We start from the raw sequence: 24,620 nt of genomic DNA, 5'->3' as shown, positions 1-24,620 counted from the left end.
GTTGACTCTCAGTCAAATACACACACACACAGTGACCTTGGTTTGTAATCCATGTGGCTGTTTTTCATTGAATGTGCTGTATTATGTGAAGCCAGTCTTTGGTGTATTATACTCACAATGTCGGCATTCAGCACAGACAAAGCTTCCACTTGGTTCTTGTCAGGTTAACAATGGCAGTGCTGCTCTTCAGTATTTTCAGGTCAGGTTGTTTAAGTGGCACAAACAAACTGTATACGGCTGTGGGAGTCCTCTATTCACTCTACAGTACATTGTGTGCCATGGTTACATATTGTCGTAGTGACTTCAGCCACATGGCTTTTGTTGTTGTATGTGACCTTGAGGTCTCGCATTGCTCTTCATGTTCTTTGCATTTAATAGAAACTCACCCATCGTCCTGGCATTTGGACTTGCATGAGAAAAGTCACAATTAACTTGATTAGTTTTTTTGTAGCAGTATATCACTTCTACATCATGGGCGCCAAAGGGCCATTGCCCCCCCCCACTTTACGGCCCTGTCCCACTTTCTTTTTAAGGTCGCTAATCAAATCGCACTATATTGCAAAGGACGTTTCAATCGTTCCCGTCCGCCCCGTGCATGTCAAGACAGGAGGGTGTCCGAAGTGTTTTTACTCTACAGATACGCTCTCATTTGAATCTGTGCAGCAGCTGTCTGTACGGCTCCATCTCAGCTGAGCAGAGTGTGCATCTTTATTCAATCATAATCAATTATTTTGTAGCCTAATTCAAATGAAATCAAAGTGATCTGACATTCAGCGCGCCACAGTTTCATAATGGTAAATGGACATGCATTTATATACTGCTTTTCTAATCTTCCAACCATTGTAAGCGCTTTAAACTGCATGTCAGCATTCACCCATTCACACACACATTCATACACTGATGGCAGAGGCTGCTAAGGTGTCAACTTTACCCATCAGGATCTAATCTAAATACTCATTCACACACCGATGGTTAAGCCTTCGGGAGCAATTAGGGGTAAAGTGTCTTGCTCAAGGACACATCGACATGTGACCAGGAGCAGCCGGGGATCGAATCACCGACCTTCCGATTGGTGGACGACCTGCTTTGAGCCACAACCGCCCGATGAACTGAAAATATTTTTACACTTCTCAACTGATGGGCTGGTCCTTGCCGGGCACATCTTCCAGTGCGCCGTGACCGAGGTCTGCTTTGAAAGGCCCGACTGTGTGTTTTACAGCTAACCCTCGCCGCTGCCCGGGGGCCGTGGAGTTCTCGCTGCGCAGTGCGCCCTCTCTCCCTGTAGGGACGGACGGGATTCGCGGCTGTGAAACGGGGTGGACTGTCCTCAGTGTGACGGGTCTGTGGCGATGTCAGCACCCCGTCTTGTTTACCGTGCTTATGCTGTGTGACTTTTTTGCCATCAGCATTCATAACCATACAACCTTCATGATTTATTGTTTACTAGAGCACAAAGTTCTTCATAGATCTAGCCTCTCAAAGTGCTCCAGATTGATGCATTTAACTTTAATATGTTCAAAATATTTCCTTCTGGGGAAAAATCCTGTGGATTGGTTGAGTTGTATATATATTGACAATTTAACATATCTGATCTGATTGAGTTTAACTTATCTCTCAACGTCTGTCTCCCTTTTCAAATAGACCCTATGTGTATTTAAAGCCCCCCTCTAATCACTGAGCAGTTTTGGGAATAGACTCGAACGCACCGACCGCCATCACTTTGACTGCTGCTCTAAAATTAATTCCAATCTAACCTGACCTGGCAGCTCTTAATGGCTTCTGATTTTTAATCTTTTCTCATCATGGGCCCACTTAGTTCTTTGGCTATCACATTAGCAAACTACAGCATATTAATTAAAGGCTATAATTGATCAATTAACGTGAGGAGAGGATGAACTAAGCTAGCATAAATAGGAGGAGGAGCGTGTGGCGTCACTGTGTGAATTATGTTGCATGTTGTTGACAGGGAAGACTGTGTGAGGATAATAAGACTCTTTCTTGTTAGTGGTCTTGGCATACTGCTGTCTCTTGACGTCATGTATTCCCTTCTGGAGTAGCTTATTTAACCTCATTAGAACCTTTTCCTGAATCTCTGCCGGTTTAATTTATAGTGTTACACGCTACCCCGTTTTTGCTGCCTCGTCTCCTCCGTCACCCTCTGCACCTGCGAAGCATCGCAGCAGCCCTGGGACCCTCTTATCAATGCCTTTGTTCCCACCAGAGTCGAGTAATGAATGTGGGAACTTGAGCCAGTTGAAATGGAGCATCTCCCAGTGGGGACGTCTTAAATTTTAATTAGCAAAATTAATGGGGCAGAGTGGGATTAACAGAGTGGGACACAGATGCCAAAGACAAGTCTCCCATCTAACTATAAAGCGAGGAATCTCTGTCTGTACGTATTTATGTACGCTTGCGTGTGTGTGTGTCCGTCGCATATCTTGAGAACCGTCCCTCCGATCAACTTCACGCTTGGCGGGTGTGTTGCTGGGGACCTGAGGACGTGCAGTGTTGAAGTTGGTTTAATTTGGACACGCGACACATTCAATATTAATACATTTTGAATAACCAAGCAGTAACGCTCTATAGGCTTGCCGTGGTAGTCGGTGTTACCGGTGTTACACGATGGTTGAGCACACACCGATTACCTTACTTGCCCACTTACTTGCTTTTTTTTTAAAGAAATAAAACCTATTTAATTCATTTTTGCATGTCAGCGCCGTGTTATCACTTCATAGTCGGAACTGAAAGTGAAAGTGTCTGCTCCATATGGAGTCTCAGCACGTAGAAGCAGATTTCACACACAGGAATAGAGAGAGTTGACAGACGAGACGGCGGAGGATTTGGTGTCAAAGCAAAAAGCAAAAGTGCCTATTTGGCAATATTTCAGATTTGATGAGGCAATCGCCGTGCGGAGGACAGAGCGGTCACAGCCGATGTGCGCTTCGGGGCTCTGCGTACTGCAGCATGAGTCGAGCATGTCGTCCGCGGCTCTTGGACTGCAGTTCACTTTTGCTGCTGCATGCTGGATATACTAACGCTACAACCGAACTCTTCTTCACTTCCCTGGAGTCAATGAGCGGTTCACGACAACGCTTGAGCCAAGCAATCGGCCCGCTCCGAACGGGCCACGCACTCCGAATGGCCACGTACTCTGAACGAGCACACCCCCCAACAATGCTACAAGCAGCACTTCCAGGAGGCAAGCAATCGGCCCAAAGAAGTGATAGTCAATGCAAAGCTACGCCTCCGCCACTTTGGACTCAAAGCGACCGGATGCCAGTAAAAAGTGGCGTACAAAAGTGAAACAAAATTATTTCTATTCTATTGTGGCCTTTATAAATGGCCTATGCTGAACAATAAATAATAAATATAAGAAGCGTTTTTAGTCCAAAATGGCAGCTGTTGTAAAAACACCGGAGTTTCGTCTCTTTGCTTCTACACTCTTTGTTCGGTCGCTCCGTACAGGCGTTGCACTAGTTGAACCTAATGAGACCCCTGAATGTGATGGGTGTAACCACAGGGAAATTATTAGAGACAGTTTGTGCCACAGGATGACAGCAGGCTCCGTCTTCATCCTTTTGTAGTAGAAACAAAGCCTTACGTAAAACTAGAGGGAGGCTCTCTCAGGAAGGTGTCTTTTATACTGCCGTAGCCTCCTCCAGCATGCGCTGCCTCTTGATCTGTATTAAATCCACCTTAATCTCAGATGATTACTCATTTGAGCTCAGGCACAGCCAACGCTATCAATTAGGTAACCTGTTTAAGCTAGATCAAATTACATTGTGACCTACGTTGCCAACTCTCATTACCGTGTTTCCGAGCGGGCAAGGAGACCAGCATCGGTTACATAAGAGCTGTTTTTCAGCTGATGGCTATGTACCCTGCTTTTAATGATTTATAACCCACTACTGAGTGTTTGCCGTGCTCCACCTGGGCGTTTGCTGAGCAAAGACGGCCTTGAGTTTCTCTCAATCTCTAATCTCTTAATGGTAGTTCTGTCCTTGTTTTATTCCTTCCTGCATACAAGCAAGCACAAAACTTTTGAAGCAAAGTTTGAGGAAGACAATGAGGAAACCGGCAGCAAGAAGCTACTTTCCTTTAACTGAAAAGAATGAAGGGACGTTTGGAAGAAGTGCTGGTTAGTTGAGTGAAATTGTAGCTGTGGGCACATGGTGATAGATCGGTGAGGGCTGCCAACTCTCCCCTGCAAGGACCCACGGACAAAATACATTTTATGTCACACTGAGATTGTTTGTGCACAAGTGGATGTGTTTATTTCCTTAAATTGGAGAGATGAAGCCTTTTCTGAAAAGCACTGCCCGCTGAAAAATCACAAAATTGGTCTTTTACTGAAAAGCTCCTTAAAATGTGCTCACAAACAATCCTTTTTTACTCAACACAATGTGCACTGTTTTAACACGCCACTGTATGATATACTCTGATCTTTTCTCTGCTAGGTCGCTGAGTAGAAGTCTGCAGGGAGCTCACCATGGTGCAGGAGAAGAATGACGGGATAAACAAAGACATGGTCCTTCCACCGATTCAACAGAATAGACCTGCTGTAAGAACGCTGCCTGCATGGCTCTCTCCCTCTGTCGTCTCCCACTTTGCTCCATACGCACCGATCTCAGACTCTTTGTTCTTCACAATCACAAGAGAACATGCTCGGCCACATGTGCTCCGTTCTGTTTGATGTTTACCAAATCACAGGATGTGATGCGTCAGTGAGTCATTCTGATCCAGCAGAGAATGAAGAGATGTTTTACTAGTCTTATGTCTGTTCATGTATTAAGTGTGGAGCTGGAGCTCAGAGGCGATTAACCAACACATCTAAACCTCACAAATGAACACGTTATATCTTGTTTGTTTAATCCGGACGCAAATAGAATTATAAAAACAACATTCTGTGTTTTTTATGGGGAGTTGGGTGCTGTAACTCTTACTTGTCTAACAACAGTTTGGCACGATGACTTCCCAGAGTCGTGTTGTCGCCATGACTGCCAGGGGGATGGATAACAAGCTCGTTGTTTGTTCTATAAATACATTACTCCTAAATAGGGATGCACGATTGCAAAATTCTGGGCCGATACCGATGTTTAAAAATAACAATTTGGCCGATACCGATACCATTTGTTTATTTTGTTTCTGTTATTTATTCCCCTTTTGTTCCAGGCAAATAAAGACCTCTTCATTATAAAATAAAATAAAATAACTGAGCTGTTTTAAAGTCATTCAGCATTTCAATACACTGTCTTTGAATCAGCACAAATTCAATCATACAAATTTATGAAACAACCTTTAGTTTAAACTTCTTTCACATGAAAAATATATATATGTATATATATATATTTTAAAAGACTGCTTCAAAAGTCTTTTCAGCTGCTATACAACTTCCTACTCAATGAGGAGAATGTTTCAGTACATACCCCGACAAAAATATGATGTGATTAATTTGCGATTAATCACGATTAACTATGGACAATCATGCGATTAATTGTGATTAAATATTTTAATCGATTGACAGCCCTAATAAAAATAAATTCATATGATGTCATTGTAACTGATAAACCAGTAACTGAGAGTCTTTATTGGGATAGGTTGGCCAGATAGATAAAAAATTATAAACAAAAATTTAAAAAAAATAATAAAAATGTTTTTATCATAGCTTTATAAGAAGCAATATTGCAACTACTTGCATGTGTTTTTTATTGCAAACCTATTGCTTTTTTTACTGTAGTGACACAATTAACTATCGACAATCTTGCGATTAATATATAAAATATTTGAATCAATTGACAGCTCAATTTAAGACATGCTGGTATGTGGTTTTAGCCTGATGATACTAAAACTTTGCCTACACACCTGAATAATTCACTGTTTTTACTTCAAGTCAATTTTATTTATAAAGCCCAACATCACAAATTAGCCTCAGGGGGCTTTACATCTCCCCAGCACCCTCAATACGTGGACCCTCAAGGCCTTTTTTTCTGTTTACCTTTCCTCTGAACTAGTATGATCATTTCAATTATTGATAGTTTGATCGAGGCTTTTGTCATTACAGTAATCTTTTGTCTTTAAATCGACCTTTTCTTGTGCAAGGCACTGGTTCAGTCAGCTGCTCCGTTAACCGGAATCCATCATCATCATTCAACCTGGAGAAAGTGTTATTGATTTCAGGAGATTCATTAGCTCATTTCGTCTAAACAGGGTAATCAGTCTGAATCCTAACTAGCACTTCATTTCAGACGCGGTAACGGCCCACACGCACACACTGCATGATAATTAATGGGCAGCGTTGCATAACACAAATATTTGTGCGTCTGACCGGCGGTCGACATGCTACAGGAGACCTTAAGTCTGATTAGTATACAGTACACAGTCGGGCCTGTGAGCTGTTTATACCTGATGTGCACTGATTGCCTGATACCGGATCTCATATGGGGTCTGTATTAATATTTACAGCACTGGAAGTTGCATCCTCCCATGGATTCAGAGTTAACCCAATCACAAACTCAAGAATCAAAGCATTTAAAATGGCTATTTCTTCTCTCTCTTTTTAATTTTCCAGTGCTGTTATATTTCTGAAGAGCCGGTGAAATCAAACGTAGCTCGCAGACAGTAATTTGCCATTTTTTTGTCAGCTTGTCAGACGGTACGTGCGTGCACACGAGAGAACAGGCTCCTGTCAGGTTACACAGGTAGAGGACATGTTTACATGCCCTGCAGTGACCTGTGAATCTGTGTATAAATGCAGCACGTCAGTAATCAGATTTTACCCCTGACCTTATTTTAGAAGCGTGGCTGGTTCATCAGTGGTTCCCAACCTATTTTCCTTGAACAAAAGCTGTTGTTTTTGAAAGGTTAAAGGCTAACAAATATGGATTGAAGCAGAATATTTCTTTTGATGAAAACATTTTTGAAATAATTACATCTATCTTTTTTCAATGATAAATCTTTTGGACTTTTGGACTTTACACCGCTCCGGATTTATTGGAAATGTTGGATCAGATGAGTCAGAAACCATCCTACGCAGGATGGGCTGCAGTTTGCCATGTTATGATTTGAGCATATTTTTTATGCTAAATGCAGTACCTGTGAGGGTTTCTGGACCATACATTTGCATAAAGCAGCATATTTATCCACTCTCATGTTGATATAGTATTAAATACATGACAAATCTCCCTTTAAGATACATTTTGAACAGATAAATGTGCGATTAATCAGGATTAACTATGGACAATCATGCGATTAAATGCGATTAAACATTTTAATCGATTGACAGCCCTAATAAAAACAAATTCATATGATATCATTGTAACTAATAGACCATTGTTTTGTGTTGATAATTGATTTTCAGTAATAAATATATACATAAATTTGCATAAAGCAGCATATTTGCCCACTCCCATGTTGATAAGGATATTAAATACATGACATATCTCCCTTTAAGGTACATTTGTACAGGTAAAATATTTGCGATTAATGGTGATTAGATATTTTAATCAATTGACAGCCCTAACACAGACTTTTGTATACATTATCCAGTAAGTATGTCATTATGATTTTAGTTATACATGTGTAAATATAATTTTGACAACCTCAGAGCAGACAAATCCTGGCGCACCTCCTAAGGGGGGCCCGACCCCAGGTTGGGAACCACTGGTTTATACTAATGTTGCAGTGACAGAACCGGCAAATGTGTTTTAATTTTACAAATAGTCAGCTGTTTTCCACTCAAAATGAAGTCTCTTCAGTTTAGTCAGTGAGGTTTTTACTGCTAAATTACAGCAACTTCATCGCCATCGACATCGCAGGTTTTGGTTGCTTAGCAACGGCGGGAGTGCAACCTCCCATGCACCTTAGATAAAAGCATGAAAGCGGCACAGCTGGCGTTTTCCACGCGTTTTTAGACGCAACATGTGAACAGCCCTTTAGAGAGGTGTTGATTTGATTCTACGGCTGGAGGATGTAGTTTACAGAGGTGTTTCTGTTATTTAGCTTCGATTGAATTGGGGTGGACAAAATAAGAGAAACACCTGATCCCTGTGTCACTTTGTTTGTGTAATTCATTTGTTTGTGTTTCTTTTCCCTCTCTCAGCTGTCGTGGGAAATGAAGATCAAGAAAAAGCTGAAGACGGTGCCTCCCTGTCTGGGCAAGTTCAGACCGACTGTTGGCCAGTGCTGCCACCAGTGCACCCCCGACAGTCTGGTGAGTGTAGAGCAGCGTCGAGGTCGGAGAAGGTTAGAGAGAGAGAAAGGAGAGGAGAGGAGAGGAGAGGAGAGGAGAGGAGAGGAGAGGAGAGGAGAGGTAGACTAATAAAATGAGAGAGGTAGTCTGTATGTTGATACCATCCAACAAATTCAATTGACTGACTGAAAATATACTGACTACATGACACATTAAGCTTCTTTAGTGAATTTAAAGATGTCCCCGTTCTGATGGTATCCTTCAGCTGCATGTGCCTTTTTATCCGCCTTATTCCTAGCCCCCATGATGCCTTGCGTGAATTATGGCCGCAACTTCCGGCGCGTCGTGTCACTGAACCGGAACCAGCGTTTTCTATGGTAACGGTAAGCTAATCCTCTCTCTTAGAGCGATATAGTATCGTAAAACATGTGTGAACACCACCTCAAACAGGATAACTAACTCCTTCTACTATGGAGGGACGGGAGGACGACCTGAAGAAGTGGCCTCAGATAACCTACACTAGCATATTTAGCTACTTTATTGACTTCGTTGCTACAGACGGTGAAGAGATGAACAATCTGAAAAGCTCTGAGGCAGATCAGTACTTCCACAGTAACAAGGTTTAGTTTTTTTCTACACACAGATAACCGTAAGTGCTGCACTTTGTGCCATAAACTGCCTTACATTTTAAACTGTACAGAAAATAGTGAAAGTAACTGTCTGTCATTAAACCAACGCTACAATGCTGAGTACTTAAAGGGTTTATGGGTGGTCTCTCTTCAAGTTTAGGTTTCTCAGCCACATTCTTCTGGATTCCTCGTCTGTAGGTCGGCGATGGAAACTGGACCGTTGGTCACAAGAACAATCCCTTTTTGTTTTGGGTGCATGTTCAACACACTGTTGTTGAAGCCACAAATTGATCTTTGTCTGGTTGTGAGTACAGCGGCGAACAGCGCAACAAGAACCAGAGCTCCACAAGGACATTTTAGAAAATGAAAATTTAACGTTAGTTAAATATCTGATAAAAAATAAAGCTGGATTTGATAAATTGAAGTTGAATTACTTTTCAAAAGAAGCGCCGTTGGCGGTTAGCCACTATGATTAGCCTGTGGGACTAACTAGGGATGTGACGGTGAGGAAATTTCCCCACCGGTTAATAAATACACCAGACATTTTACAAGAAAAGATGACAGTCCAAATAATTAGAGCCTTTACTTTGATCTTTAGCGTTGGGTGGCTGTGTGTCTGACCTCTCCGGTCGAGCTTTCGCTGCGGGGCTGCAGGTTCCCCCTGGCGCCGCTGCGCCGTGCACACCGGCTGTGACCGCTTCGTCCTCCTCACGGCGATTGCCTCATTAACATTATGGTCCCCTCTCTCGGTCTGTCAACTCTGTCTTGTCCCATGTGTGTGAAATATGACACCTGCTACTCTGAGCTGAGACTCCATACGGAGCAGACACTTTAAGTTTGTAGCGTCCGTCCTCTGACTATGTATTAATAACACGGCGCTGATACGCCAAAATTAACTAAATGGGTTTTATTTCTGTAAAAAAAAAAGCAAAACGACGGTGGATACGTAATGTAATCGGTGTGTGCCCGACCACCGCCACAAGCCTAGGACTAACAAGCTTACTGCTACTTCCGCTACCTCACCAGAAGTTACGTCCATAATTATTTCTACAGTAACGCCCCCAAGAATAAGGTGGATAAGATGAATTAGATCTGGGTTAACGTTGATACCCAGGTCATCTGTCTGTTTTTGCTTTTCTGTCACGTTGTAGCGCAAGAAGCTCGGAAAAAACTCTTCCCTTGGCTTTCACAACCTGCTGAGCGTCGACGAGACACACACCAGGTATTCACAATATCTACAGTATTCAGGCGAGCAACTCAGAAACTGTTCCAACGCACTCACCCATGCACATTTTCTGCCTCTGCATTGTGTGTTTTGCATCGTAGGTATCGAGGCTGGTTGGTGCGGAGGGTGTGCTGCGCGCTGTTTGTGAGTGGGAGCAAGGTTTACGAGAGTCCTGTTAGCAGAAGACTGGAGAGAGTCTGTCAGAGCAACAGGTACCTGAGGGGAGAGAGGAGGAGGAGGAGGAGGAGGAGGAGGAGAAGAGACACCAGAGGAGAGTAAATAAATGATAGGCAGAGATAGAGAAAATGAAACGGGCCCTGCAGTTCTGGAGAGAGGGAAAGTAGAGAAAGGAGGGAGGGGAGATAAGGGACACAAACAAAGATACAGAAAATGAAGGGCATCACGGGGTCCGTGCAGAGTGAATGAAGAGAAATGGGATAAGTTTGGACTCGTCACACTTTCCATATATGTGTCACCGAGTCTTTAGTTTGTATCTGTCGTTGTCTCTCCTTCGGTGTAATTGAGTTTAACCTTTACGTAACCTGACCTCTTTTCTCCGGGTTGTTGTTGTTGTTGTCTTACTGGAAGGCGTGTGTTTGTCTGCATGGAGCACAAAAGAGGCTTTGTGATGTTTTAACCCCGCTGTCCTGTGACCATGCGTTCTCAGGGTGAAGGAGGCGCTCACAGCAGAGCATAAAGAGCCGGAGGGGGGATACAGCCGAGGGCATCTCTCGCCATTCCTCCCCCTCATTAACACCTGCATCTCCTCTGGGCCCTTACGGTGCGTCTGTGTGTTTGTGTGTGTGTGTGTGTGTGTGGGCCGAAGGGGAAAGTACAAGGTTCAAAGATTACTGTTTATTTATTTATAAAATACTTTTATGTATTGACTTTAAGCTGCACTATGCAACCCTTTCACCTTTCCTCAAGAAATAAACAGGATATATTCTATTCTATTATCCGTGTGATTGAAGCAACAATAGAGTTGTGATGTTCAGTTTAGTTTCTTTAGAGGAAATTCCTTTTGGCAGCGTAAAAGCTGCACTAAAAACACACTAAGGTATAAAGACACTCATCGATTTCAACCAGACGGCACTGAAACAAGAACATCTCTGCTGCTACTCCAACTCTAGGCCTCTTAGATCCTCAGAACAATTGATTTGAGCTGTTCCACGGTCGAGGCTAGTCGGTAAGGGAGACCGTGTCTTTGCAGTGGCAGCTCCAAATCCTTCGAATAGCTTTCCGCTTTCTATTAAATGTTCCCCGTCCACTGACACTTTAAAGACAAACTTCAAGACATACTTATTTTCAATGTGGCTGCTCTTTGTGGTTTTAATGTTTTAGTATTTTATAAAGTTTTATTTCTTATAAATTTCTCTTACAAGTTTTATTCTGTTTAAGATTTGTCAGAATCAGTATCAGTTTTTATTTACATACATGCAAGGAATTTAACTCGGTATTTAACGGTTTTATGCATCTCTCTAAGCCCACTTACAAGAAGTAGAAATAACAGCCAGGGACAAGGACAACAAAACTGGACAAGTAAAGGTAAAGAATAGACAGGACTGTTATGTACACAAATAGTGGAAAAATAGGTATATATATACATATTATATAAATATATTTCAATTAAAGTGGCAGATGGCAGTGTATTTTTGGCATCATTGGGCAAAAATTCCATAATAACCTTTCAGCATATTGTAATTCAAGTGTTCTGAGAGATAACTAGACTTCTGCACGGCTCTGTTTTCAGGCTTTAAAACATCTAGCCCGTGACGGGAGACTTTGACCAATCACAGGTCATTTCATTGAGAGAGAGAGCGTTCCTATTGGCTGTGCTCTGGTCATGTGACCAGAACTTGGCGTTCCCTCAACAGATTTCACAATGGCGGCCGCGTCACAAACTTTCTCATTCTACAGTTAAACCATGCACTACAAGATGATTCTGAAAACATTTGAGGAGAGAAATAGGCATTAACGTAACAGAATATTGATTCATATTTGATCAGCGCTGCCTAGTTTGACCGTTTGGTTGGAGTTTGTGAGTGATTGACAGCTGCTCAGAATCGGCAGCTGGACAGCGGACCTCAGATCAGCTCTTACTGCTTGTTTGTTTGATGCTGTTAGGAGCACCGGCGGACACAGAGGCACATTATTTTTTTCAGGTTACCTGTTTCATGAACTACTGTCAGCCTATAGCGACTGTTTTATAAAAATAACTTTTTTTAATATTTAATATTTGCTCCGATCTCGCCTACTTCAGATTTAAGAGAGACCCGGTATCGAGTGAACAATCATTTATTACCTGGTGCTTGATAAGTAGAATACAAATACAACAATACAAATAGTGCAAAGGTTAAGATATGTTCACATTATAATATTGCCTTCTATTTTTCCATTGCAACCTGTTGTTGTTGTTGTTTTGTTGCTTTTGCTGATAATATTCTCTTCAGCTTTTACGGCACTCCAGTTGCTTTTAAACATGCTACACAAATAAACTTGACTTGGCAACGGGATCGACAGACAGGCTGGAGGAGCTGGAATGTTTTGACAGACGGACTTTTGGCCTTGGGTCTCTTTCATGGGATTTGTTGACAATAACAAAAGTAGAGAATACTGCCAGCCTTATCCCCTAAAGTACCGTACCCAAGGGCATCAGCTGCTGTTACTGTGGAGAAGAAGCCAGTCAAAGCGGGATTCATAGCTGTTGGGAATTCAGAAGCAAATTCATAGAGCAATAAACCAAACAAACAAAACAAAACAGCCCTCCATAGTCGCCAAATTCAACCAATATTGACCAAGAATATGATTTCTAACCTGATTTACATAATTCAATGTTTAGCTTATTCTCACAGAATTTGAGGCTCAGAAATTTCATTTTACTGAAATGCTCCTGTTTTTATGTAAACAGGCTTTTATCCAAGAGCAAGATATTTTCTATCACAGCTGCTAATGTTTTTTACTGATGATTAAGCTGATGAAAGTTGTCGTGCAGAAAATTTAAAAAGGACATTTGCATTCATCTGGGACCCTGGATGACCACAAATGACTCTACTTGTCTTTGGCAGAACAGTAAGAACAAGACTCGGTCAAAACCGAGTATATGACTGCACCGTGTTCGGTCAGTCCGTGAATTTGTGGCTAAATTGTTACACAAATAGTCAGTGGTCATGTCTATAATGTTAAATCCAGCGGTACATGTCCACCAGGTCCGGCGAGGACACTAGGGGACGCACTGCTCCAGTCAACTGGCCATTCAAGCGATGACGTACCCTCTAGTGGAATGCACCTGATGCTTTTACAAACAGGAAACAGCGTGGCGGCCTGCCTGTAAACGTTCTGTTATTCCGTCTAAACAATCCACCAAAATCTACTTCTGAAAACATTTTAAGTGAGAAACAAACTATGCCACGGCTGAATCTCGTTTCATGTTAGAACTAGATTTTGCCTATTTTCACAACTTGGTCCAAGTTGCGTGAGCTGGACACGTCGCTCTGGACGGGCTCATTCGTATAAAGGACTGTTCCTCGCCTTTTCATTTTGAAAGAGAAACAGCCAATGAGGAAACTCTAACACTTGGCCGACCTATTGTGTAACTTCATCACTCAGTCAGTGACAGACTTTAGCGTCTGTAGGGCCGGCCCTCTGCGGTCCAGCCAAAAAAACAACAACTATAGAAAGAAAAGAAACACAGAGATGGTTCACATTGTACCACTAGACATGTAGGATGTTTGCCAGATTGCAAATGTTTAATAACTACCTACTGTTGCATGACTATCCATCAGCCGGTCAACATCCTATTCAAGATGAGTGACGGTTGTTGAGGAATAAACTTGTCCCTGGGCAGCGGAGGACACGCAACATATTTTGAGCCTGCACGATTATGGCCAAAATGATAATCAGGATTATTTATCATGGTTAGTTATTGATTTTAGAGTCAAAATATTTCTATTGCTCTTTCACATATATATAATAATCTAATCATAATAATAATTATATAATATTTATACAAACAGAGCATTGCACTTCCATGCTGTGCTACATTCCGGACAAATCTTTGCATCAAAATGGTTCTTCTCCTGAACATAGTGTGTTTTTGTTCTGCAAAACGAGTAATATACGGTCTATTACTCTTCTACTCTGGACTGCAGCCGCAACAAAGGTTTTTTGCAGGGTGCACGCTCAGTGGCATGACAGCTCCCCAAAAGTGAAGCCAGAACATCTTGATCGCCCCCTGGTGGCTGGCTGGTAGTTTAGGAAGCGCTTGATTTGATATGCAGCTGCAGAGCATTTTAAGACAATCAGACAATCATGTTCATTTAATTGTGGGACGCCAAAATCTTGATTGCGATTAATATTCGATTAATTGTGCAGCCCTAATTGTGTTCGCTCCCGGTGAAAAGATGTGTGTTGTATGTTAAATTGAAATTGGGTGCCATGATTCTGTCGGGAAGCATTAGATTAATGCAAATGTCTAGAGAAACGGTGTGGAAACTTGTGGCTTTAAATCAACTTTTTAGCTTTTCTTTTAGTCTTTAGGAATCTCTCTTCAAAATCTGCCCTGTGCTGTGTTTCTTGTCCCGTCTTTCTCTCTCTCCTTCTCCCTCATTTACAGCCTCTGCCTTCGTCTCTATCTACAGCTGTCACCCTCACACACCCCTCTCTTTATCGCTTTCCATTTCGCTTCTTCCCTATGTCATCAGTTTCTTTCTCGACCTTATCCCTCTTCTCTCCCTGCGTTGTCTCGTTCCCATCTATCTCGTTTACATGTTGTCACACTCTCTTTGCAGAAGCACCCTTCTGCTTGGCATCACGTTATTGGCGGCTGTTTCTTAGCCTCACCGTTATGTGTCAATTATTCCCTCGTGTACATTGTCGCTCTCTCCTCCTTACCTCCTCTTCTTTCTATACATCTCTCCACCCACAATCCTCTCCTGGCTAGATTCCTGAGCTGGGTGATGCTGAAGATGTTTTCATCCGTGTTTGGCAGCGTACAAGTTAACCTCAACCATCTGCCGGCTTTGCGCAGAGCCTCCCAAGAGGTGCGAGCATCTATAAACACACACATACATATGCAAAGAAATGTCCTAACTTTTTTTATTCACAGATGATTAAATGTGCCACAAACTGCAACCCCAAAGGGTGTCAACTCGTCCTGCAAAACATGGAAAGCTCACTTTGTATTTACACATTTACACTAGAATAATGTTTTGCACAGCCACACTCAGGATGTGCTCAGCCGTCTGATGAGATGCTAAACAGCTACAGCTCTGTGTGTACACACCCGCTACAACACATTTCAAGGTAAAGACAAATATAAAGATATTTTTCAGTGAAGAAAATGTATGAATACTTTTAAAAGTCTGTAAAAAAATACCCAAAACTTTCAAGTTTCTCTTACTTGCCTTGTTATACTTAATTATTGTCACTTTTTTACTGAAGACTACACAACTCTAATTACACGGTTGACTAAATAAATACCAGTAAATAAGTCTGAGTCGGGCTGCTGTTGCAGAGGTTGAAGATGGGCATGAGTTCAGAGATCTCACTCAAATTGCAGTCTATTATGTAAATGAGAGCAAAACAGCCAGGGCATTATTCTAGTGATGCTTATGGTTTTCAAATGGTTGTCAGCTGGTTGTCAGTGCATATTCAGGGTTTCTTACACCATGTGAATAGTGTCTCGTCTTCTGGATTATTTTTAATCTGTCAGATGTGTTTTTGAAACGTGTAAATCGGGCGACCGTGTAAACAATGGGTTCAGTTCTTGACTTATCCCGTTTCTCAATTTACCCTCAAATGTATAATCCCATTGTCTATATTTTCAGCTCACATTTGTTTCACACATGATTTAGTATAATGAGGGACTGTTTCATGTGACAGTCTCACCGTGACTTACATGTCTTCATCAAACTAACTGTTTTATTTACTGTGGACTGATTACACACAAAATAGGGCTGTCAAAGTTAATGTGATAATAACGCAAATTCGTTTTAACGCCACTAATTTCTTTAACGCATTAACGCAATCAATCTTTTGCTCAATCGATCGTGGAGTCTAAAGCTCGAATGAAGATACTGGTATCATATGAAACTAAAAAACCTAAGGAATCCATCAGTACCAACCATGTCATACTACCTTGCTGGGAAGGAGGCTAAATAACGCTCCAAACTTGCGCTAAATTTTGATGAGGAAAAACTGTCATGGCCATTTTCAAAGGGGTCCCTTGACCTCTGACCTCAACATATGTGAATGAAAATGGGTTCTATGGGTACCCACGAGTCTCCCCTTTACAGACATGCCCACTTTTTGATAATCACATGCAGTTTTGGGCAAGTCATAGTCAAGTTAGCACACTGACACACTGACAGCTGTTGTTGCCTGTTGGGCTGCAGTTTGCAATGTTATGATTTGAGCATATTATTTTATGCTAAATGCAGTACCTGTGAGGGTTTCTGGACAATATCTGTCATTGTTTTGTGTTGTTAATTGATTTCCAATAATAAATATATACATACATTTGCATAAAGCAGCATATTTGTCCACTCCCATGTTAATAAGAGTATTAAATACTTGACAAATCTCCCTTTAAGGTGCATTTTGAACAGATAAAAAATGTGCGATTAATCAGGATTAAACATTTTAATCGATTGACAGCCCTAATATTTATGTTTTTTAACAACGTATTTTGTGTGTTTTCTCTCACATATTTGCCTCATTTATTACATAGGTACAGTGGCGTCACATTTTCTGACAACAGTCGTCAGAAATGGTGACTTAATGGCTTATCCGTCAAGAGAAAAACATTTTATTCATGGTTTCATCTGGAAATGACTTCCTCTGTCGGGAAGCATTAGATTTATGCAAATGTCTAGAGAAACGGTGTGGAAACTTGTGGCTTTAAATCAACTTTACAACAATACATTTGCATAAAGCAGCATATTTATCCACTCTCATGTTGATATAGTATTAAATACATGACAAATCTCCCTTTAAGATACATTTTGAACAGATAAATGTGCGATTAATCACGATTAACTATGGACAATCATGCGATTAAACGCGATTAAACATTTTAATCGATTGACAGCCTTAATAAAAACAAATTCATATGATGTCATTGTAACTGATAGACCAGTAACTGAGAGTTTTTTTTGGGATGGGTTTGCCAGATAGATAAAAAAAAACTAATAAACAAAAATAAAAGAAAGTAATAAATACGTTTTTATCATGTCTTTATAAGAGGCAATATTCCGACTACTTGCATGTTTTTTTTATTGCAAACCGTATTGCTTTTTTTACTGTAGTGACACATTCACATCCTCAAAAGTACAATCATATTTTATCGGTCTGCTTTGACTTCACTCCATATATAAATGAGTTTGCGATAGTAGCTCTTCATTTCCCCATTTTAATGGAAAATAAAACCAAATAAAATAAAGATAAAGGGCCACATACTGTACAGAACAATACAGCCGTTGTTGACCTTGAAACAAAACACTCACAGTAAGCTGCCACTCTCTACAGTACATACTGTCACTTGAACATACTCCCCGTGTATAATCTTAATCTCTGCCTAAATCTTTCTTAATTTAGAGTGTAAAAAAATAATAAGATTGTACAGATTTGTATCCCTGCTGCTTTTAAATTATCGATGTGTTTTCTTCCATTCTCCTGATACCATCTGAAGCTGGTGGAGCTTGATTATAATATTGATTGAATATGAGGCCACGGAAGCACACTCCTAATCCGTGCACCACCTCTGCACAGTCCACCATTGTTCTCCATAATGGCAATGTGTGGAATCCGGTTTATCCAAAGCTGCATCTGTTCTGCGATTCAGGGATCTCTGCTGGTTTACGTGTACGTGCGTCAGAGCGTCATGGACTGTGCTCTCATCCCTCTGGTGCTCTTCTGTCACAACCTGAGAGTCCCGTACACTGTGTGTCCCCTCCACATCAACAGCTCCTCCTTAAGGTATAAAGAGACAGAGAGAAGCGGTGAAGTAAACACACCCTCCCCCCCACTAATAATGCATGCAGACACCGTGTTGAGATGAATCATCGCTCCAGGCTTCTTAAATTAAACTTGTTATTATGTCTGAGATACAGTTTCCTCTTTTTATCCCTATAGATCCATCCTGCAGAGAGTGGGTGTGATCCTGCTGCCAACTTCTGCAACAACTGAGCAGGATGCTGAGATGGACAGTCTCTACTCACCTGTCATGACCTCCGTAAGTCTGACGTGTGTTTTGAGGTGAAAAAGTTGAGGTTAAAACTAGGTTTTTATTTTCGGCATAAGTTTTTCTTTTAATGTAAAAAAAGCGACTTGTTGCCGCCACTTTGTTACCTGAGTTGGACTAAAGGGATCACATACACCGATCAGCCATAACATTAAGACCACTGAGAGGTGAAGTGAATAACATTGATTATCTCGTTACAATGGCACCTAGCAGTGGGGGGGATATATTAGACAGCAAGTGAACATTTTGAACTTTGAACTTTGTGTTGGAAGCAGAAAAGATGGGACAACGTAAGGATGTGAGCGACTTTGACAAGGGCCAAACTGTGATGGCTAGACGACTGGGTCAGAGCATCTCCAGAACTGCAGCTCTTGTAGATGTTCCCGGTCTGCAGTGGTCAGGACCTACCAAAAGTGGTCCAAGGAAGGAAAACCGGTGAACCGGCGTCAGACCCGAGGCTCATTGATGCACGTGGGGAGCGAAGGCTGGCCCGTGTTGTCTGATCCAATAGAAGAGCTACTGGAGCTCAAACTGCTGAAAAAGTTAATGCTGGTTCTGATAGAAAGATGTCAGAACACACAGTGCATCACAGTTTGTTGCGTATGGGGCTGCATAGCCGCAGACCGGTCAGTGTGCCCCATGCTGACCCGTGTCCACCGCCAAAAGCGCCTACAATGGGCACGTGAGCATCAGAACTGGATCACGGAGCAATGGAAGAAAGTGGCCCGGTCTGATGAATCACGTTTTCTTTTACATCATGTGGACAGCAACGAGTTCGAGGTGTTGACTCGGCCTCCAAAATTCTCCAGATCTCAATCCGATGGAGCATCTGTGGGATGTGCCGGACAAACAAGTCCGATCCACGGAAGCCCCACCTCACATCTTATACAGGACTTAAAGGATCTGCTACAGACGACTTGGTGCCAGATACCACAGCAGACCTTCAGAGGTCTAGTGGAGTCAGGTCAGTTATGGCTGATCGGTGTATGCATTCCTCTGCTCAGTGTCTTCACATGGTTGATACAGCTTACAATGCTTCTCTGAGGTTCATTACCAAATGGAAAGCTCTGACTCACCACTGTGAGTTATACTCTCAGATAGGATGACCTTCTCTGGCCACCCGCAGGCTCATTCATTGGTACACCTTTATACATAAGGCAATTCTTGTCTTCTCACTTTATTCAAATTGAGGATTTTGTTTAAAGATTTGTAATTTTTTTTTTTTTTTTTAAGATGTCAGGATGGCTCAGCTTTTCTTAGATACAAGTAGGAGGGCTTCAAGGAAGATAGGTTGGGAACCACTGCTCTATCTATCCAACATAAACATTCAAAATGGGCCCCTTTATATTTCCTGTTGCAACGTTTGTTGATACAGCAGCTGACAGGAAGTAAACATGGACCAAAGCCGTTGCACTAGCAACAGAATGGCAATGAAAAGGCCTACATTTCTTGCTATATTTCACCGCCAAACCATAAATGTCAACGTCATAGTGGCACTAGATGAAAAACTCATGGGATCACTAAAAGTCCGTACAGTACTATTCGTCCTCAGGGGGGAATATCTGAACCAAATGTCATGGCAACCCATCCAATAGTTGCTGAGTTATTTGAGTCCAAAGTGGTGAACCGACCAACTGACACACCAACATTTCCATCTCTAGAGCCACGCCAGTAGCTTGGCTGAAAATCAAAGGTTTATTTTTAGGTAGGGATGCACCAACTTTTTCAGCCCCGATACCGACACCTGGGCTTTGAGTATCAGCTGATACCGAGTACCGATCCAATACCAGTGTGTAATTAATAATCTGTATGCCTCACTGTGTGGAAGTGACTGGGATCATTCTATATGTGTAAGGCAACATCAGGCTTGACTTAAACATTGCTTTACAAACTTTGTAAAACAAAATGTAACAAATAAAAACATAGATTTTAATTAAATTAATTGTTATTTATTATTAAAATAATAAATTGTACACCAACAATTTGGTAAAAAATCTTAAAAATGTCCAGGAATAATAATTCAAGTGTAAACGTTTTAATGCAGCAACAAATTGGTCAATATTTAAACAGGAATTCCATTATATAATGTGTATAGTATATAAACATAGAATTGAATTGAATGAATTGGCTCCATTGTCACAGATATCCGATCCAACTATTTTGAGTCAGTATCAGCCTGATGTCTGATCCGGCATCGGTGTCCAGGCATCCCTATTTTTAGGTATCACTTTCAATTGAAGCCACATGAAGCTAATTTATCCATTAGCCTCGACTGGAGCTTGTGGTCAGCGATGACCACTTCTTCCCACCAACAACCAGTCAGACGGACTTTGTGTTTCAAATTAAACTGTACTTAATCACTTAGAGCTGAAGGAGGCCAGATTGGAGCAAATATGATTAAAAAAAAAGTTATTTTTATAAAACGGTCGCAATATCCTGACAGTAGTACATGAAACAGGTAACATGTAATCTGCAAGAAGTCTTTGACCAGAGGAAAACAAGAAGTCAGAGCTGATCTGAGGTCTGCTGTCCAGCTGCTGTCTATGAGAGCCGGCTGTCAATCACTCGTCAACTCCGACCGAACAGTCAAACTGCCTGAAAACAGAGCCATGAGGAGGAGCAGAAGTCTAGTTATCTCTCAGAACACTTGAATTACAATCTGCTGCAAGGTTTTTATGGAATTTTTGCCCAATGATGCCAAAAATATGCTATCTAATGCCGCTTTAAGAACAGTTTTGAGCCACGGAAGACTTTTAACAACTGTTTACACGTACAAATGCCCCTTCAACCGTCAGAAGTTAATTCCGGTTTTGTGTTCCCTGTTGATCACCAACCATAAAAACACCCTCTTGTTACAAACCTTTCCATCCTGACAATTGGAGCCGTTCCTCATTAGCAGCGTATATGAAGCCGTAAACATTCTGTTTACTGGTAGATGGAAAACGAAGCTCTGGGCTACGAATCAGTAAACATGTTGCTAATGCATTTTGCCGGAAAAAAAACCCTCACAGACAGACAGCAGGTAATTATATAAAATTACAGGGTAAGCAAAAGATACCTGTCCTTGTAATTTTGGCTGCTTAACGTTTGTGCATTCGGTTCAATTCATGCTCACACGCTTTTCATTTCCACTCCACGTTGGAGTGTTATCACGGTCAGAAAACAACCTGTGTTTTCCCCCCCGCACCTCTCCCTCTTTCCCCCCCGGCCTCATCCCACTCTCTATTCATTCTCAAAATTACCAAGGGGCTTGAGTTTGGCTACAGAGATTGTAGCTTTGGAGTTGGCTGGAGTGACAAAGCAGCGAGGAGAGGCCGGAGAAGGATGGTGGTTAACTTGATTGTGTTCGCTTGGCAGGTCTGAGCAGGTTGTTTCTATTTTTATGGGAAGGTAATTTGTGTTTTTTTGGCCTTGTTTTGGAGATTAATGCGTTCTGCGTTAATGGCTCCCTCCTCTCTCTCCTCTCTTGCATCTATTCCTCTTCTTTTGTTCTCCTTGCTGTGCTCCTATTTACTGATCAGCACCTGTTCATCATTAATATCTTCCTGTCTTTATATCTAGCGAGGGAGCTCTTTTGTGCTTTGTATCAGTTTGCCTAAAGACGTATTTCATTTGGAGGAGTTACTGGCTTTATTAAGATCAATATTGTGCTATACAGCTCAATAAAACGGCGCAATCTGACATTAATCTAGCAGACGGCAGCCCCAGTGGAACATAAACAGGTTGTTTATGACTGACGCAGCTTTTTTTTTTCATTGACCATTTATGTGAGTAAGCATATCTGCTGCGCGTGTGGAAGCAGGCTTGTTTTATTGGTTGAATTTCAATGTTAATAGACCTTTATTGTTTATTGAGTGTAGGCCTGCTTAGCTGCTGTTCAATGCTAATTGAATTTCCCTTGTCTGTGAGGCGAGAACAGTACTCGGGGCAAGGGAAGTGTCTCTGAATGTCATGAAGTGTCCCCCCACAGTGGCTTTTTATTTGTGCTCTTTATCCTGCCGGCTTCCTGCTTTTTGACTTGTGCTCCCTCTTTTGCCCTCCACACTTTGTTTTCTTGCCTCTTTGCTATAATGCTTATGTATATTTTAGAAATGCACGACAGGCATTTTATGTTAATTGCTCCCCTTACTGCCAAGACTTTTCAGACCTTTTCTCTCTCCTCCCTCCTCAGCTGCTACGTGAGCTGCTACATGAGGGTCAGGCGATAAGCGTCGGTGTGTCGGCGGAGTCTGGCCGCGGTGGCCAGTGGCTGGCTCGCATCAGGCAACTCATCAAAGAGGGATCTGTCCCCGATGTCAGTCTGGTCCCTGTGGGCATCTCCTACGACTGCGTGCCCAACACCAACACACAGGTGGATGCGTGTAAACACACACTTGCAAGCGCACACACTTAATACGAGCCATCTGTCACGTCCTCAGGAGCAAATGAGCAGGTTTGGTTTTTTAACGGAGCAGTTTTCAAACTGTTAGGTGCACCTCCTCAGGGGGAGGCAGAGGAAAAGACTTAAGGCAAAGATACTTTCCTGGAGTTTATGAGCAATGAGTGTTTCTGGACATTGCTGCAAGCAGCACTTCCTTGCAGCTAAGCAACCGCCACACGCTCCGAACGGGCACGAGCACCCTCCCCGGAGCTACCGGGAGCCAAGCAATCGGCCCGCTCCGAACGAGCACGTGCTCCGAACGGCCACTGCTCTAGTAGTTCCAGTACAGAGCATGAAACTGAGAGTTCATAGCTATTGCTAATTTTCAACTCTTATCCCTAGTTGGGCTTTTACATGTACAGTGTAATTAAAATGTACAGCTTTCAGTATCATAAAACTATAATACACTACAAATATGGAAAAACAATAACTTTACATAAATAAGGCTCAGAATATTGTGGCGGGGGGGCAAAGTTGTCTTGATTCTATCTGATTTCATCTCGTCCTGGTTCAGAGGTAAAACATAATTGCCAGTGATGATCCAGAGTGCAGCTTTGAAAGTCTTGTTTCACAACTTTGCTCTCTAATTTCTCACCAGCCAGCGCTGGTTGATTAGTTGAGGTTTGCATTTCATTTGTTATTAGTCTCCATTAGTCTCGCCCTCCGTTATCTGCACTTTGAGACGATATACTGGAGAGTGGGTGTAGCTCGGTTAATTGCCATAATAAGGTCCTCGCCTCATCATTTTGTTCTGTCATTCACACACAGTACGCATACAGTACCGAACACACAGTTCTAGTACCGACACTCTCAGGCCGGCTGTTTTATCTCAGAGCTGCTCATAGATCCTGCTCATTAGTGGTACGGCTGCTGTAATGTCTCTCCTAAAGGCAAGCCTCATTATGATACAACTCTCTCTGTGTGTGTGTGTGTGTGTGTGTGTGTGTGTGTGTGTGTGTGTGTGTGTGTGTGTGTGTGTGTGTGTGTGTGTGTGTGTGTGTGTGTGTGTGTGTGTGTGTGTGTGTGTGTGTGTGTGTGTGTGTGTGTGTTACATATCCTCACAGGTTGACTTGAGCTCTGTGTTGCGATGCTTGTGGTCTCTACTCTGGAGGAGACCAGGAGGAAGTGTGAGGATCCACCTCGCTCAGCCGTTTTCTCTCAAGGTGCACATCATCAAAGACCTGCTTTCATTCATTTACAGAAGTAGTTCCCAGCCTTTTCTGGCTTGTTACCCTTTAAAATTAAAGCTGCAGTGGGTAGAAATGGTGACAGTAGTGCATGAGACAGGTAATCTGAAAAACATCATGTGCCTCTGTGTCCTCCGGTGCTCCTAATGACATCTGCAAGATTTCACAGACCGGAGGAAAACAACCAATCGGAGCTGAGCTAAAGTCTGCCGTCTCTGAGCAGCCGTAAATCTTTGCGAACTCCGATCAAACGGTCAAATTAGGCGGCGCTGATCAAATATGAATCAATACTATGTTACTGTAATGCCTATTTTTCTCCTCAAATGTTTTCAGAAACATCTTGTAGTGTCACGGGCTAGATTGTTTAAAGCCTGAAAACAGAGCCATGAGGAGGTGCAGAAGTCTAGTTTTCTCTCAGAACACTTGAATTACAATATGCTGAAAGGTTATTATGGAATGTTTTATATATACATGTATATATATTTGATATTGAGATTCCAACATTTTGGAGTCAGAACACATAGAAGATTTATAAGACAACTTTAAAAAAAAAAGCTGCACTCGATACTGACTGGGAGCCACAGATGGATCATTTGCTTCGCAGCAGCATGTTCAGTTTGAGCCCGACTCCCCAAAGAAGCCAAAGAAACTATTTCTTGACCTGAATATTGACTGTAATGGTTAAGGCTGTTTGTACTTAAGGGATTTATCCTGTTGGCAGAGGCAGGATAG

The 24,620-nt window shown here is 42.0% G+C and overlaps 1 protein-coding gene across 10 annotated transcripts in view; it reads left to right on the top strand.

Moving 5' to 3' along the window:
• gpat2 (glycerol-3-phosphate acyltransferase 2, mitochondrial) overlaps positions 1-24,620 on the top strand; it is a 153,161-nt gene that overhangs the window by 104,505 nt on the left and 24,036 nt on the right. For 7 of the 10 annotated variants that reach the window (XM_074639335.1, XM_074639342.1, XM_074639336.1 and 4 more), the window contains 10 exons: positions 4,458-4,561; positions 8,099-8,209; positions 9,969-10,039; positions 10,144-10,254; positions 10,710-10,823; positions 14,982-15,081; positions 17,883-18,016; positions 18,173-18,272; positions 22,453-22,632; positions 23,766-23,864. In XM_074639335.1, coding sequence (XP_074495436.1) covers positions 4,490-4,561; positions 8,099-8,209; positions 9,969-10,039; positions 10,144-10,254; positions 10,710-10,823; positions 14,982-15,081; positions 17,883-18,016; positions 18,173-18,272; positions 22,453-22,632; positions 23,766-23,864 — 1,092 coding nt within the window. In that variant the 5' untranslated portion in view covers positions 4,458-4,489. The remainder of the gene's footprint in view (positions 1-4,457; positions 4,562-8,098; positions 8,210-9,968; positions 10,040-10,143; positions 10,255-10,709; positions 10,824-14,981; positions 15,082-17,882; positions 18,017-18,172; positions 18,273-22,452; positions 22,633-23,765; positions 23,865-24,620) is intronic. The other 3 variants (XM_074639343.1, XM_074639344.1, XM_074639345.1) reach the window with 1 other exon arrangement.

Source organism: Sebastes fasciatus, chromosome 6, assembly GCF_043250625.1.
Source record: "Sebastes fasciatus isolate fSebFas1 chromosome 6, fSebFas1.pri, whole genome shotgun sequence".
Classification (NCBI taxonomy): Eukaryota; Metazoa; Chordata; class Actinopteri; order Perciformes; family Sebastidae; genus Sebastes; species Sebastes fasciatus.
This window is presented reverse-complemented; position numbering and strand designations above follow the sequence as displayed.